The sequence below is a fragment of the Calidris pugnax genome, unplaced genomic scaffold (assembly GCF_001431845.1).
Source record: "Calidris pugnax isolate Ruff unplaced genomic scaffold, ASM143184v1 scaffold44, whole genome shotgun sequence".
Classification (NCBI taxonomy): domain Eukaryota; kingdom Metazoa; phylum Chordata; class Aves; order Charadriiformes; family Scolopacidae; genus Calidris; species Calidris pugnax.
Window position 1 is genome coordinate 6,139,831 of NW_015094506.1, and position 13,908 is coordinate 6,153,738.

The 13,908-nt window shown below is 40.3% G+C and overlaps 1 protein-coding gene across 1 annotated transcript in view; it reads left to right on the plus strand.

Annotated features, from left to right (window-relative positions):
• The window catches only part of GUCY2C (guanylate cyclase 2C), a 42,841-nt gene that overhangs the window by 17,524 nt on the left and 11,409 nt on the right, over positions 1-13,908 (plus strand). Inside the window, exons 12-18 of the mRNA XM_014964155.1 lie at positions 2,580-2,685; positions 3,233-3,295; positions 3,870-3,941; positions 4,859-4,963; positions 6,204-6,290; positions 10,357-10,489; positions 12,273-12,410. Coding sequence (XP_014819641.1) covers positions 2,580-2,685; positions 3,233-3,295; positions 3,870-3,941; positions 4,859-4,963; positions 6,204-6,290; positions 10,357-10,489; positions 12,273-12,410 — 704 coding nt within the window. The remainder of the gene's footprint in view (positions 1-2,579; positions 2,686-3,232; positions 3,296-3,869; positions 3,942-4,858; positions 4,964-6,203; positions 6,291-10,356; positions 10,490-12,272; positions 12,411-13,908) is intronic.

A 13,908-nucleotide genomic window follows, 5' to 3' on the forward strand; every position in this document is an offset into this window, starting at 1 on the left:
TTGCATGGATCCATCTTGTCTTTCAGTTTCCTCCAATTCAGTTCAACTTCTTATACACCAACTTTTCTACCAAGTAGAATTTCATAAGTATAACACAAGTTCAGCTTTATCATGATGGGTAAAACAGAAGTAGAAATTAATGACATCTCCTTTTGCTGGAAGAAATGCCACTCCATTTCCAAAGTGTATGGTTTTCTTTCATATTTAAAAATGTTGTGTTACCTGTGCCTCTGTCTTCAGTAGCTCGGCATCCCTCTTTGCTATATTATATATCAGAGAACTTTAGAAAAAGTGAGAATCAGGTCTTAAGAAAGATACTAGCCAGGCTCTCTTATTTTGAGTGGACCAATCTGCTTTGCTAACTAAAGCTTTTCACAAGGGAAAAATCAAAGATGAAGGCATACAACTCTTGCACATCCAGTTGTACTCAACAATTGGAAGAGCTAATCATTGCCACATCTAAGAACTAACATACAAACAGACAGGTAAAGTTTATAATGGCTATGAAAATTGATAAAAATTTGTCTGCAGATAGTTTGGACTTGTAAAAGGTTGTGTGCAGATGCATAAAATCTAAAGATTCTGTTAAGATTATTAGACTGTTATTGTACACATATCACTGTAATGTTCCCAAGCACCAAATACAGAAGAGACTCCTGAGGATATTTTTAGAATAAAGCTTGCCCTTTTAGTGTTGAAATAATAGTAAACTTCTCAAATATAATTGCTACCAAAGATTGTCTCCTAACAAGCAAATGGGATCTCCCAAGCTTCTAGGACACTTAAACTACCTCACACCTCCCTGTGTAGTTCTAACCGTTAAGTAAAAAAGCAAAGACCTGAAAAAACACATAACTAAATATTAGACCTAGTACATTTTCGTTCAGTTTGATATGTACTTAATCACCAGCTGATGCCAGTTAGAATTGCAGTGCATCCTGGTGATACAACACAGCTTAAGATACTGAACTGAGAAAAATAGTTCTTACCACAATTATTGCTCTCCCTTTTCTTATACATGCATGAGTGAAAATATGTTGGAAAAGGGGATATTTGTGTTATTAGTCAATACTGTGCCTTCTCCCATTTGGAGCACTTGCCAGCAGCCATAAGGCTGTTGGAATTCCCCTGCAGTCTCTCCAGTCAGTCCTGTGTTTTTGTTAATAGAGGAAGGACTTGCACAGGTTAAGTGGGTATTTTGATGAGTGCTACTCTTCCTCCAGCTTTTCTCTAAGAGAAGACTGTGTCAGCTCTGAAGTTCTGCAAGGGAGACAGTAGTTTCTTTCTCCCCATTCCAAGGGCTCTTCCCTCAGTTTTACAAAATGTGCAGAATACAAAGGACATGCACAAAACAGGCATCTCATCTCAACATTGTTGTTACTTCCTGTCTTGGCATTGTATTCACACCACCACTATCCAGCATTGATGCCAGGACTTTCTTTGGCTGGCATTTGTTTGTGGGACCTCCTTTCAGAGTACATTCAATAACATGGAGGAGAAGACTACATAAAATCCAGACAGCCTTTTGTGCTTTAAATTGTTCTGACCTCTCTTGAGACTCTGGCAATTGCCTAGCAGTTGTTCTGCTAAATCTGTTCTGTTGTTCTGCCACATCTAGGGAATCAAATGAGCATTTAGGCTTTCCCAAAGCTAGAGGAATTAGAGCAGCCTCAAACTGGAAAACTGTAGGAGATCCATGAGTCTTGTGCTCAAGCCTTGCCCACCCAACACTTCATCCTCGTGTGTTGTGGTTTGGGCCAGACTGGCCACAGAGACAAATGATGGATGCTCTCCTCCACCTCTCTCTCCAAGGAGAGGAAAGAGAGAGAGATAAAGAGATTCATGAGTTTGGAAAAAACTGAACTACTTTAATGACAATAATAATAAATTAACAAAATAATAATTAAAAAAGAAAATAATGGAAATATATACACTACATACAAAACTGTATCAAGCTCCCTGGATGATGATCACATCACCAGCAGGCACAGGGAAAGTTCCAGACTGGACCCAGACAGGAGCTGGATTCTGGATCTGGATTCAGGAATAAAAGGATTGGGATCAAGGCAGACGAACAGATAGAGTCATCCTTGGATGCTGGCCATTGAAGACAAGAGGGCTGACTCTTTATCTCTCAACTTTTATACTGAGCATGATGCAGATGGAATGGAATACCTTGTTGGTCAGTTTTGGGCCACCTGCTCCTTCCTGCAGGTGTGACCTCTCTACATTCTTCTGCTTCCAACCCTCCAACAGGGCACATAACAAAGTTGACTGACCTCAATTGTTACAGCAATCAGTATAAGCAAGAGCCTCTCTGCATACCGTTCCTTGGCATAACCAGGTCTTATCACCCTGAGAACAAACAGTGTCTCTATAATATGCTGTTAATTTCAGAGTCCAGTTAGTTAGAAGAGACTTAGCTGAAAAGTAAAATTACTGACCAGAAAATTGGTTCTGTTTTACCTCAAACGAGGACATTTTGCTATCCCAACACTGGAAGTTTCCCTGTCCTAATCTCCTGTTGCATGTTTCAGTTCACTGGGAGGATATTCTGAATGAGTTTACTCGTTTTGCAGGAAGTACAGGAGAGATAATGAGCGTCGGAGGAAGAAATGGTCCCATATACCGCCGGAGGAAATCTTGCCTCTGGAGACCAGGGAGACAAGTCATGTTAGTTTGAAGGTAAGAGAAGCGCAATGGCTGAAGCTGGCTCTTGGATTCTGTCTTCTAAAGATGATCAATGCTGGAGTGTTGGCATGCTCTGACTACAATGCAGGCTAGGGTTCTGGTAGAACTAGGATCTGTTAAAATGATTTCTCTTTTTTATTTTTTTTAACACTTACTTGCTGTATTGAATTCAAAAGAGATTATTTCCCATGTGTTGCTCCCTAATAGAATATATCTGTTTCCCAACAGTAAAGCTCATTTTGTGATGGGTGAATAGGCTGGGTATTGATTTCCAGTCTCTTCCACACCACCACTGTTGCAAATGATTTCCCTGTGCTTTGTTGTGCCTCTGTAATGCTCAAGAGCATGAAAGCAGCAGGCGGAGGCCCTGGAAGCCATGGGGGCGGCATGGATGTACCACATTTTCCATGGCATGTAGTGGCACTCCCTAAAGAGGCTTACGCTTCTCTGTGTGGCACACACTGACATTACTTATCTCCCTGGACCTGCCAAGTGGCGAGTAGGTGATAACTGCAAGTTAATTATTCTTCTTTGTTCTTAGATTGATGAAGATAAGAGACGTGACACCACCCAGAGACTTCGCCAAGGCAAATATGACAAGAAGGTAACCTGGCTATAGTGTCCATGCTCCCTTCCTGGACTTAGGAGGGCTCTTTCTGGGGGGAGGTCATTCCTCTCCAGAAATAATTACACCTCTCCTGACCTTGCAAATGGCTTGATCTTATGGAAGGAATAAGCCATTTATTCCCTATCAGGTTCTTTGCCTACTGATGGGAGACAACATATTAGACTCCATGAAGCCCTAGTCCAGTCCAGAAGTGCAGATGCAGAAACAGGGGGACCAGCAATCTGATACATTTTGGTACTGAGGAGATTAACAGACTAATGGAGGACAGGGCATTTAGATGGCAATTCTTGTACATTCAGTAGAGCTATCGGCCTGACTAAGATATGTTGAGTTAAAATTTGTACTGTTAAGAGTTTTAAATAATTCTTAGCTACCTGGCAGATCTTTTGAAGGAAATACAACTCCATTACTTATCAGCTGATTAACTGAAGCTCCAACAGCGAAGCAGTAGACAGATGTATTTCTTTATATAGACATTTCTTAGAAAAGAAGGATGAATTGCTATTGTACTGAAGCTATGATTTTTTTCCCACTGTTATTTTTTTTTCAGGTGGTGATCCTAAAGGATCTCAAAAACAGTGATGGTAATTTCTCAGAGAAGCAAAAAATAGAACTGAACAAGGTAACTGTTGCATGTACCAAGGGGATGCTGTAGGGTGGGATGGAGCCTACAAGTGAAGTCATTGCTTTTCACTGTCAACTCCAACAACCATATGCTTGTGCATGTTTGTGAAATGGACGGGTAATGAGTTCCTCAAAGGATATTGCTTGATGAACTTTCTCATTGTGTGTGTGAGCTCATCAACAGCTCAGAGTCTGAACCGTACACCACTGACGCTAAGGATGAATGAAGTAATTCATGCTCTGTCATACAGCCTTGCTAAATACATTTTTATAGCTGATGCTAAAAGGCAATGCACTCCTTTTGCTCATATCATGCTTATTCACTAGTAGCGGAATGTTGTAGTTAAATCTTATTATTGAATGCTAAATGCAGTTCTTTAAATATAAGTAACTCTCTGCTGACTTGTGCATACAGACTCTTCCAACATGAGAGATTAATCTGGCTGCAGTACTGCATCTTTTTTGAATGAATAGTTTTTCTTTTTACACAACACAGCTATACTGCGAATTTAATAAGCTCTAAAAATACCTCAAAGTAAACTACAGTTGTCTATATAACTGGACAAAGTCCATAATATCATGCAGTATCATTACATTTTTATTATTTCCTCATTTACTGACTGATTCACACCATTCTGTCACTCATAATGGCTATTCTGGTCAACTGGAAGGTTTGAGTAGCGAGGCAATAATGGAGACTATAGCAAGCTCTGGAATTAACTTGCAGTCAGTATCCAACAGCAGCCACTCTTACGTCCCTAATCCAGAAGGCTCAGGAATGACAAATGTCTTCAAGTACTTAACTCAGTGCCTTAGTACCTGAGATAAAAAGCTCTATCACACAAGCATCCTTGACCTGTGTTTCTGTACTATCAATGATTGCTTTTAAAAACAGATGCAATGTTTCTGCTCTAGCTCCTGCAGATTGATTACTACAACCTGACCAAGTTCTATGGCACTGTGAAGATAGACGCCATGATCTTTGGAGTGATTGAGTACTGCGAAAGAGGTTCTCTGCGGGTAAAGAATTTTGCAGGTCTCCTTCCACCCTCAAATTATCAAATTTCAAAGTAAGAAAAAAAATCCCTATTTCTGTCTCTGACCCTAATGCAGCAGCCATGGCCTGAACAAGCGGTGGCAGGTTTCTGACTTGGAGTTCCTTCCCCCTTGATTGTTTCTCCCCAGCCTTCTCCAGGTGCTGCTGCAGCTGCCATCAGTGTGATGGTTCCCTGCAGCCAAAGGATAAGGTGAGGTGCAAGCAAGGAAAAGTGCAGGCAGACCTCTGCCCAGGCAACTACAACAGCTAGCATCTGTATTGTGTCCCCTTTTGGGAGCATATAGGATATAACTTTTTTTTTATTTTGCAAGCTGTAGCTGGTTTCTCTGCTGATGCCCTTGGGGACCCCACACTGCCCCCAGACTGTGAAATGATAGAGAAAATAATATATTCCATATTAATAAGGGACAAATAGTATGAAGCTGGAATATGGCAAATCCTGTGCTGAAAGAGACAACAGTCCTTCATTTCTGTTTATAAAAAGAAATGGTAAACCGATGCCTGGCAAGAGTTATGGAAAGACTTATGGTTTATTACTACCAATATGATTTCAGTGCTAATCATGACATAACAGTGGCATCAGCTCTTCTGCAGGTACACATTGTCTCTGCTTCTGAGTTCATAGACTCTCACCAGTAGCAGTGGTCTCTGGAACAAGCTCACAGCAAGGCAGCCAAACAACAGTTCTGTTTCTAGTTATTTTCTTGTTAACTGGCATACTCGTGGAGGTCTGCCTTTAGCAATGGAAGTCATAGTGGCTGGAAGAACTGTAAATGACTGGCATTTTAAGATAAAGGAATAGTCTACTTCAAACTTACAAGACCATGAGTAAATTGGTAGGAAGTGGATTGTGAGCACAAACCACAGAAATTCCTTTCTCTTCCCCTTGCACACCTTGTCCATTTCTGCTATTTTGCTTTATAAAGACTCATCTTTAAAAGCAAATTCGCTATTTACCTTTATTTACACACACGCCTCTTTTCTGGAGTCCTCAGTTTTCTAGACCTGTGTAAATCTAAAATACATTTAATATTCCATGTTTTCTGAGTCAACTCCTGCTCTAATGCATGTACTCCCTTATAAAAAATGAAGGGCTACCTCTTTCAGTGGCTGGTTGAAAGGCTGTGTGATTTAGATACTCATATCTCATCCTCTCCTTTTCCCCTGATGCAGTTCAGAATCACTCTTTTCTTCTCTTCACAGGATGTTTTAAATGATAAAATCTCCTACCCTGATGGCACATTCATGGACTGGGAATTTAAAATCTCCGTCATGTACGATATTGCCAAGGTAAGCGGGCTGCTGGCAGTGCAATGTTAATCAACCTGTCCTGTCTTGCAAAATGAATCCTTTGGAGAAGGGCTGTTCACAGGGTCTTCTCCTTTCCTTGCTAGAGGATGTACATCTTTCCACTCTTTCTTTCTTTGGGGATAGGCGTATGAGGCAGGAGGAGCAAGTGGCTCTCAAACTGAAGGCAGAAATGGGAGCCAGAGTTGACTATTTATAAATAAAGTATGCCCCAAAGAAATGTGACCCAAAGATCAGAGGGTTACAATCTGTTGACTGGTGGCTCTGATCAGTAGGGCCTGTGCAGTCACAAGATCTTCAAAATGCACTTCTCTCTGGCCTCAAGTAAGGCATATTAAGGAAAGCTGTGTTTTTTTCAAAATGATGGAATTATTCCAATTTGTATCCAGAGACAGGATAAACTTTTTCTAAATTAGCTGTTTAATTCACATCCTGATTTTCTCACTCACTAGAGTGAGAAACTGGAAACTAGAGCTATTCATTTCAGGCAGGTCAAGAGGGTAGAAACTAGTCCTGTACAGAAACCAAGACTGATTTTCAGTAGCTTTCAACACATCTTCACATGTTAGGTCATTGTGCTAGGACAACTCCATATGAACAGTAAAGGAAATTCTATTCTTGTATCTGTTCAGCTGATAGTTAAGGAACCTTTATAATTCACAGGTATTATAGTTCATTATACGTCTGCAGATAATGTAAAGAATTACCTCTGCCTTTTTGCTAGTGCTCAACTGCTCTCCTCTTCCTATTGCTGGTTTGCAGTTGGACAGTCCTCCCATTTCCCTACATGCATCAGTTCAGATTTGGTCTCCACGATGAATGACTCCACTGTGTCTGTTCTACAGAGATACTGAAAATCGTGCTCTTTAACAAAGACCCCTTAATCCAAATTGTCACAGGTTGTTGGTCTTGTTAATGACTTTCAAGTTCAGTTAATGTTCAGCATCAAGTTTAATTTTAAATAGCAGCAGTAGAATTTCCCTTCCTCCTTGTAGCATATAAAAACCCCATGGTATTTTTTAACCCTTTGCAGTTCACCTTCAGATGTTTCCTAAGAAAAGAGGGATTAGTACTGGCTCTGTTTACAAGAAGGAGAGAGAAATCCCAATCCCTCTGGAGTGAGTGGCCAAATGCCCAGTGACTTCACTGGGACTGGGATTTCACACAGTTGTTCACTGCAGTATTGGTAATGGGGGACGGGACACCGCATTCTGTGGAATGACTCCTGAGCTTTATTAGCTGTGTTATTAGAGATGGTTCACAAAATCTTTCTGAAAACTTGTATGTACCTAGGAATATCAGGAAACTTACTGTCATTTAGGTTATCTGCCAGCCTCTCCTATTCCTTGACCTGATGCTGTCATGGAGCCTCTGGGACTTAGATATTTCCATGAACATCTTTCTCCAAATCCTAGCTTCCCAGCCCCTTGGCACCTGGTCTTATTTTTCCTTGTATGGCTTCTTGCTTTACATAAGCCAATTCATTGCCCTTCAGCTCCATTTTCTCTCATCTGAGCATCTGCCCTTTTCAGGCTCAGCCCCAGCTCTCCAGGCTGTTAAAATCCCTATGACCATCTCCTGCAGTTCCTTTGCCTTCCTTTTGATATGCTCCTCTCTCTCCACCCACCACTTCCCTATACTTTGTTTTTATCCATTGCCCAAATGCAAAAAAGGGTAGTCCTCATACTTCACCTCCTCTTCATTTGGCACAGAAGCTGCTGCATCAGTGTTTCTGCACAGAGAAACTTTCTATCCTTTCTATTTGCTGGTACAACTAGCCAAGCAGTGACCTTTCCTAGAGCATCCTCTAGTCCACTAGAGGAGGTGGGGTAAGCAAAGGGGGTGCCCTAAAACTACTCCATTTACTCTTTTTTTCCTACCTTTTTTTTTTCTTTTCTGTCTTTGATGTCTCTGATGGCACCACCTATAGCTACATGGATTTGGCTACGTATGACTGACGAGCTCTGATGAAAGGTGTGCTAAGAAGGAATTGCAGTAATCAAGCCTTGCAGTTATTGGTGCATACAGTGTTGTTGCAACACAATTCATTAAATAAGGGGCTGCTGCAGGATATTGTGCAAGAGACTGTAATATTCTTGCACTGTGTCAGGAAAAGGGTTCTCTGTCAGAACTAAGGCTTCAGAGCAGAGGTTATAGGAATGCCTCAAGGATTTAGGAGCACAGCACTGAAAGTCACTATAAATTTTGAAAATCATATGTGAATTCTTAATAGGTTCTCTGTTTTCGGGTAGGTGCATAGGATAGTTAGAAGGAAAGAGGAAAAATTTATCAGGCACATCTGTAAGACTTCTGTCTCCAGAAATTGTTAACAGGAAAGCCCTGGTATAAGGAAGTCAAATTACCTTTGCTTGCCATTTGATGCTGAAACCGATTAGGAATTCTGCAGTAGCAATGGGTACATTTCTTGGCTGATGAAAGCAGGTGCTGGAAGAAGGTGCAGCTGGAGAAAATATGACCAAAAGTAGGCAAAACATCCTGGAGAGTGTCATCAGGGCTGCATGATAAAAGCTGCTTAATCAAGAAATATGTTCCCTGGATATAGCATGCATAGTCTCTGTAAATTTTGGCAAGGTGCAGATAGGTCCAGGATAACCAGTCCAACAACATTCTCCAGGGATTGCACCTCTTGCAGGCTGCTTGTGTCTCATACATACATTTTCTGTGGCCAAAACTCAGCTCATGTCTCAGTGATCTCTTGCAGCATTTGCTGGTATGTTCCCACAAACAGGTACCAAAGGTGAGAAAACCCATCATGTCAAATGGTGTCTTCATGACCACGTGTGCTATGTAACCCAGATTAAAGTTTGTCTACCAATTATCATACAAGAGGATGAGCTATACATGCAGGAGTCTAAGTGGAAGACCATTCAGAGAAGAAACTAGATAGATATGATTTACCTGCTCTGGCTTCCAAAGAATATAGATTGTGCTTTGTATACTGAGCTACAGAAAAGAGGACTACAGGAAGCAATCCAACAAGCAGTAGGCTATAAATAGGTGTGAGCTTAAGTAGTTCAGAAGAGAGAGGAAACAGAATAAATAACAGCAAGAGGGTGCAAATTAGCATACCTACTCCTTTCTTCAGTTTACATCCTCTTACCAATGTTCTTTTCTTGCTTTGCCTCAGTGCTAGCCCCTTCTCATGTATTATGCCATGTTCTAGTGTCTTAGACTAAATGAGATGAATTCAGAGATGACAAGTGTAAAGGTGGAAACTGCACACCTTCATACACCTGTGTATGTTGTGAGTCAAGAGTCTGAATCTCTGGAAATATGGGTGAAACAGTTCAACTGGTGCCCACTTCCGAGTTTAGCTCATGGATAGCTGACATATATTGACTAACACAGAGAAAATCATAATCAGTCAGGTCAAAAGAGACCTAAGTCTAATCTGAGCCCCTGCCTTATATAAGCCTTAGTGTGTCATCTAACACTCTCTGCATTGACCCCCTGCTTTGCAGAAGAGGATTTGCTGCAATGTTTCTGAGTGAAGTCTCTGGTGTATGGTAATCCTCAAAGATGATCCAGACATAAAGAGCAATTCCTCTCACACCTGTGGTATCCATTGGATGAATATGTAGTTAGAAGCACTTTTTTTTGTGTGACATTCCAACAAATCTGTACCAAAAAGGCATTTATTGCAAGTGAAATCAGAACTTCTGTGGGAGGAAAAAAACTTTCCTAATTACTTAGTTATGTTCTAATCTTATCAAAACCCAAGATGCTATGTCAGATTTTTGTTAACTAAGAGGAAGGATGGTCTTCCATAACCTGATCCTTCTAATGAGCCATGCCCTCATTTCTTAACATGGACTGTTCCTGCCATCTTGAAAAGTCTCCTCTGTAAAACAGTATTTCTTTCTCTCCATGACAAGGAATCGTGATTTATGCATACCCGTTGCTGATGAAGGCCATTTAATTGCCCGGGCAGATATTACACTAATAGTTCTCATTCTTGTTGAGTCTGGTAACAGCTGAGTGTCTCACACATAGTCTTGCTTTCTTCTTCTTTTATTATCAACCACAGGGGATGTCTTATCTGCACTCAAGCAAAACTGAAGTCCATGGTCGACTCAAATCCACAAACTGCGTAGTAGACAATCGCATGGTAGTGAAGATCACTGATTTTGGCTGTAATTCAATTCTGCCTCCAAGGAAAGGTAAAAACCGAACCAAATTGGACACTCCTTCATGGTTTCCAACCCAGTGGAACTTCCTTATATTCATAGTCCAGTAGGGCCTAATTGCATCTTGTACAGAGTACAAAACATATAATGTGATTTTGTTTCATGTAGCAGCCATCGTACAAATGCTATCTGAAAGCACCGTCTTAACTGAAGTAACACAATGAAAGAGAATTATTAGCAGATAAAGAAATTAGGCAGTGTAGGTGAAAAGGAAAGATAAATTTTCAATTTATAGTCTAGAAAATGGAAATTTCACTTGTGGCTGAGATGCATGAAACATTTTCAGCATCTGAGGCCTTCATGCAAACAGCTCTCTTCAGCAGTAATGCTGAACTTGTGTGAAGAAAAAGACGGAGTTAAGCACCACATGTTACCACAGTGCTCTGTGATTTAATTTAAACTTAACACTTGTGATGGATCATCCTTAAAAAAATCTGTAATGATATCCTATGATAACCTTAGTATATTTCATTCCTTAGGTAAGGATGAAAAAACTGTTCCATCAGATTTGAATAATTTTTACAGCTTTTCTTTACATTCTCTAGTTATCTCATATTCATAGGACATTTCTGTAAAATAGAGCACTCCTTGCTACTCATCTTCTAACTTGATCTTTAGTGAAGAGATGAGCCCCTCTGAAATTATGTCATCTGAATCTGTATAGTAGAGCTTGGGGTACAATAAGCACAGCACTGTGCCATAGCTGTCGTATATGATCTGAGAAGAAACTGTGGTTGCAACTGAGTTGAGAGAAAATTTCTACATTCAGACACAAATATGCTCAAAAGTAACAATGAGAACCTTAAAAAAGTAAGAAAAGTGCACTGAATGTAGATGGTCTATTCATTCTTCATTTTACAATTTTCATATTTAAATTTCCCTTATTATTACATTGTAATGTATTTCTCTTCTTTGTTTGTAAGAGAAATGCTTTCACAAGCAGCCTCAAAATTTCTAATAGATTTTTTTTCTTTGAAGAAAACTTACTGTTTCAGAAGACATCTACAGATTCATTGTGGCTGGATGTTGCAGCCTGATATCATAACGCTGTCTTCAGGGTCACTGTGTTCAGGTCGCTCTTATGATAAATCCCCAGCATGTCATAACAAACTGTCATACCATGGCAGCGTTCTGGTCTTGAGGTACAATGGTGCTTGTTGCACTAGAAATACAGATTAATAATTTCTGTAGAAAGAAAGTGCTTATGAGCAGGTAATATTATGTCAGGCTCAAAAGCACTTGAGAATTATTTCAATAGATTCATATCAAGGCTGCTGGGAAATATTAGTCTTCTCCTCTGACATCTTGTATAACAAACTCCACATATGTATCTCAATAATTTATGGCTCAGCTTTTTTTTTTACAGCACTGTCATTCCTTGGTCTTACACTAATGCACAGGCTATTTCTAAGAAGACCATCAAGGCAGCTAAGAAAAGCAAGTCCGTTGCCAATAACCATAACCTTTCTGCAGGTGTGAGGGTTTGCATCAACACTGGAAAATAGTAGGATTAGCAAATCTCAGACAATTGAAAACTACCACATCAGAGGTTTATCTAACCTGTATTCATGTCAGCTTCTCAAGAAAAATGTGAAAATAGGGAATAAACAGTACCAGTGGGCTCTGGGTTTGATGTAGAAAGAGTAAAAGGAAATATTACTATAGCCAGTGGATGCTCTGAGAAGGATCATCCATTTTCAATTACTCCTCTCCCTCTCCCCTTCCTCCTGTCCCCTGTTGTCATCTGAATCTTCAGACCTGTGGACAGCTCCTGAGCATCTCCGCAATGCTGATGTATCTCAGAAGGGTGACGTGTACAGCTATGGGATCATTGCCCAAGAAATCATCCTACGCAAGGAGACCTTCTACACCGGGCACTGCCGGGACAACAGAGGTAAATCCATAAATTTTTCCTCCATTGCAGCTTTCTGGGATGGCGTAGCTGTAACTGGCTCGTTCTCCATGTTTTGTGAAAGACACTGTCTCTGATAGCAGCTTGAACTGCTGCTTCTTTCACCGTGTGATGAATGAGGAGCCTGTTTGAAGGGTCTCACTGTGGGGGCAAATGTCCTTATTCTTTCTGTAAATAGAGTTTGCACTGAGTTTTCTTGCCCTTTCCCCTCCCTCCTCACCTTGGTCACAGCATTACAGAAGTTAACATTATATGATGCTGTCCAGACTTACTGTAACATTTAAAGGCCACAAAGGTTTTTCTATTATGAGTCGTGTCCAACATATAATAATTCACTCATATCAGGCATTGTAAATCAGCAATGTCAACACAGAACAACAAAAACTCAGCAGCATGACACAAGAACAGTTGGCATTTAAAAACTGGCAATTCAGACTTTATTCAAGCCTGTCAAAAGTAACTTTAGTCATTTGACTTCTGTCGGAAAAGGCACCTCTTCCTGTAGTGCATCCATTAAACCCCATTTTGTACATTTTGTGACATTGTTTTTGCCTGGCTAACAGCCCAGTCAGCCCCAGTTCCCAGAATGCAGGCATTATTATATATTAGAACTGACATAAAAGCATGTGTGGGTTTGGGATTTTCTTAGTGACAGTTACCAACAACAAATATAGACATTGCCTTTACCTCTGAGTCATTCTGATGGATCCGCCTCACATTTGTTAAAACATCTAGAGCAGTAGCTGGACAGCCTAATTGCTCTTTTCCTGAGCTACAGTTGAGAATAACTTCTGGGACATGTTCATCATCCTACATTATTGCAAACCTATGTACATACTTGGGGAAACACAGTATTTCACATCACCAACTTTTTAATATAAAAGTAGACCTAAAAGAGATTAGAAATGCCCTTTCCCCTTCAAGCAAACTCTTCAGGACTACATGTTTAAGATAAGGTAGAGAAAATAAAAGTCTTTCTATTCCTTTGTCTTGGGAGGAGGCAGCCACAATTCTCACGAAGGCAAGGATTTTACAAATATCACCAAAATAGATGGAAAAAGGAAAGAGCAATGTTCTTTCTTGCTCATTTTGACTTGCAAAGCAAATCCATAGCAAAATACATTCTATCGACTGTTTGTTCAGCAGTTACAGTCTTTCTGTGTTATGTTAATGGTTAAGTTAGCCTCAGACACAGTGTTTCTGGGCTCCTCTGAGATATGGTGGCATCCTCCCTGCTCCGTATTTGACCCCGGCTGTCGTAGTCACAATCTGGTTCCTTGTTTTAACTTTGACCTATTTCTTAATACTGCATTTTGTCATTTTAGAAAGATTGTCCCTTTCAAATAGCTTTAGGTTAATCTACCCAACTGAAAGAATTTTTAGGACCTCTAGGTGCTGTTGCTGGAGATGGTCACGCATATCAACATGCTTAGTAAGACAGCAATAAATTTACTGGGCCTGAAGCCTGTTTGGTAAGTCT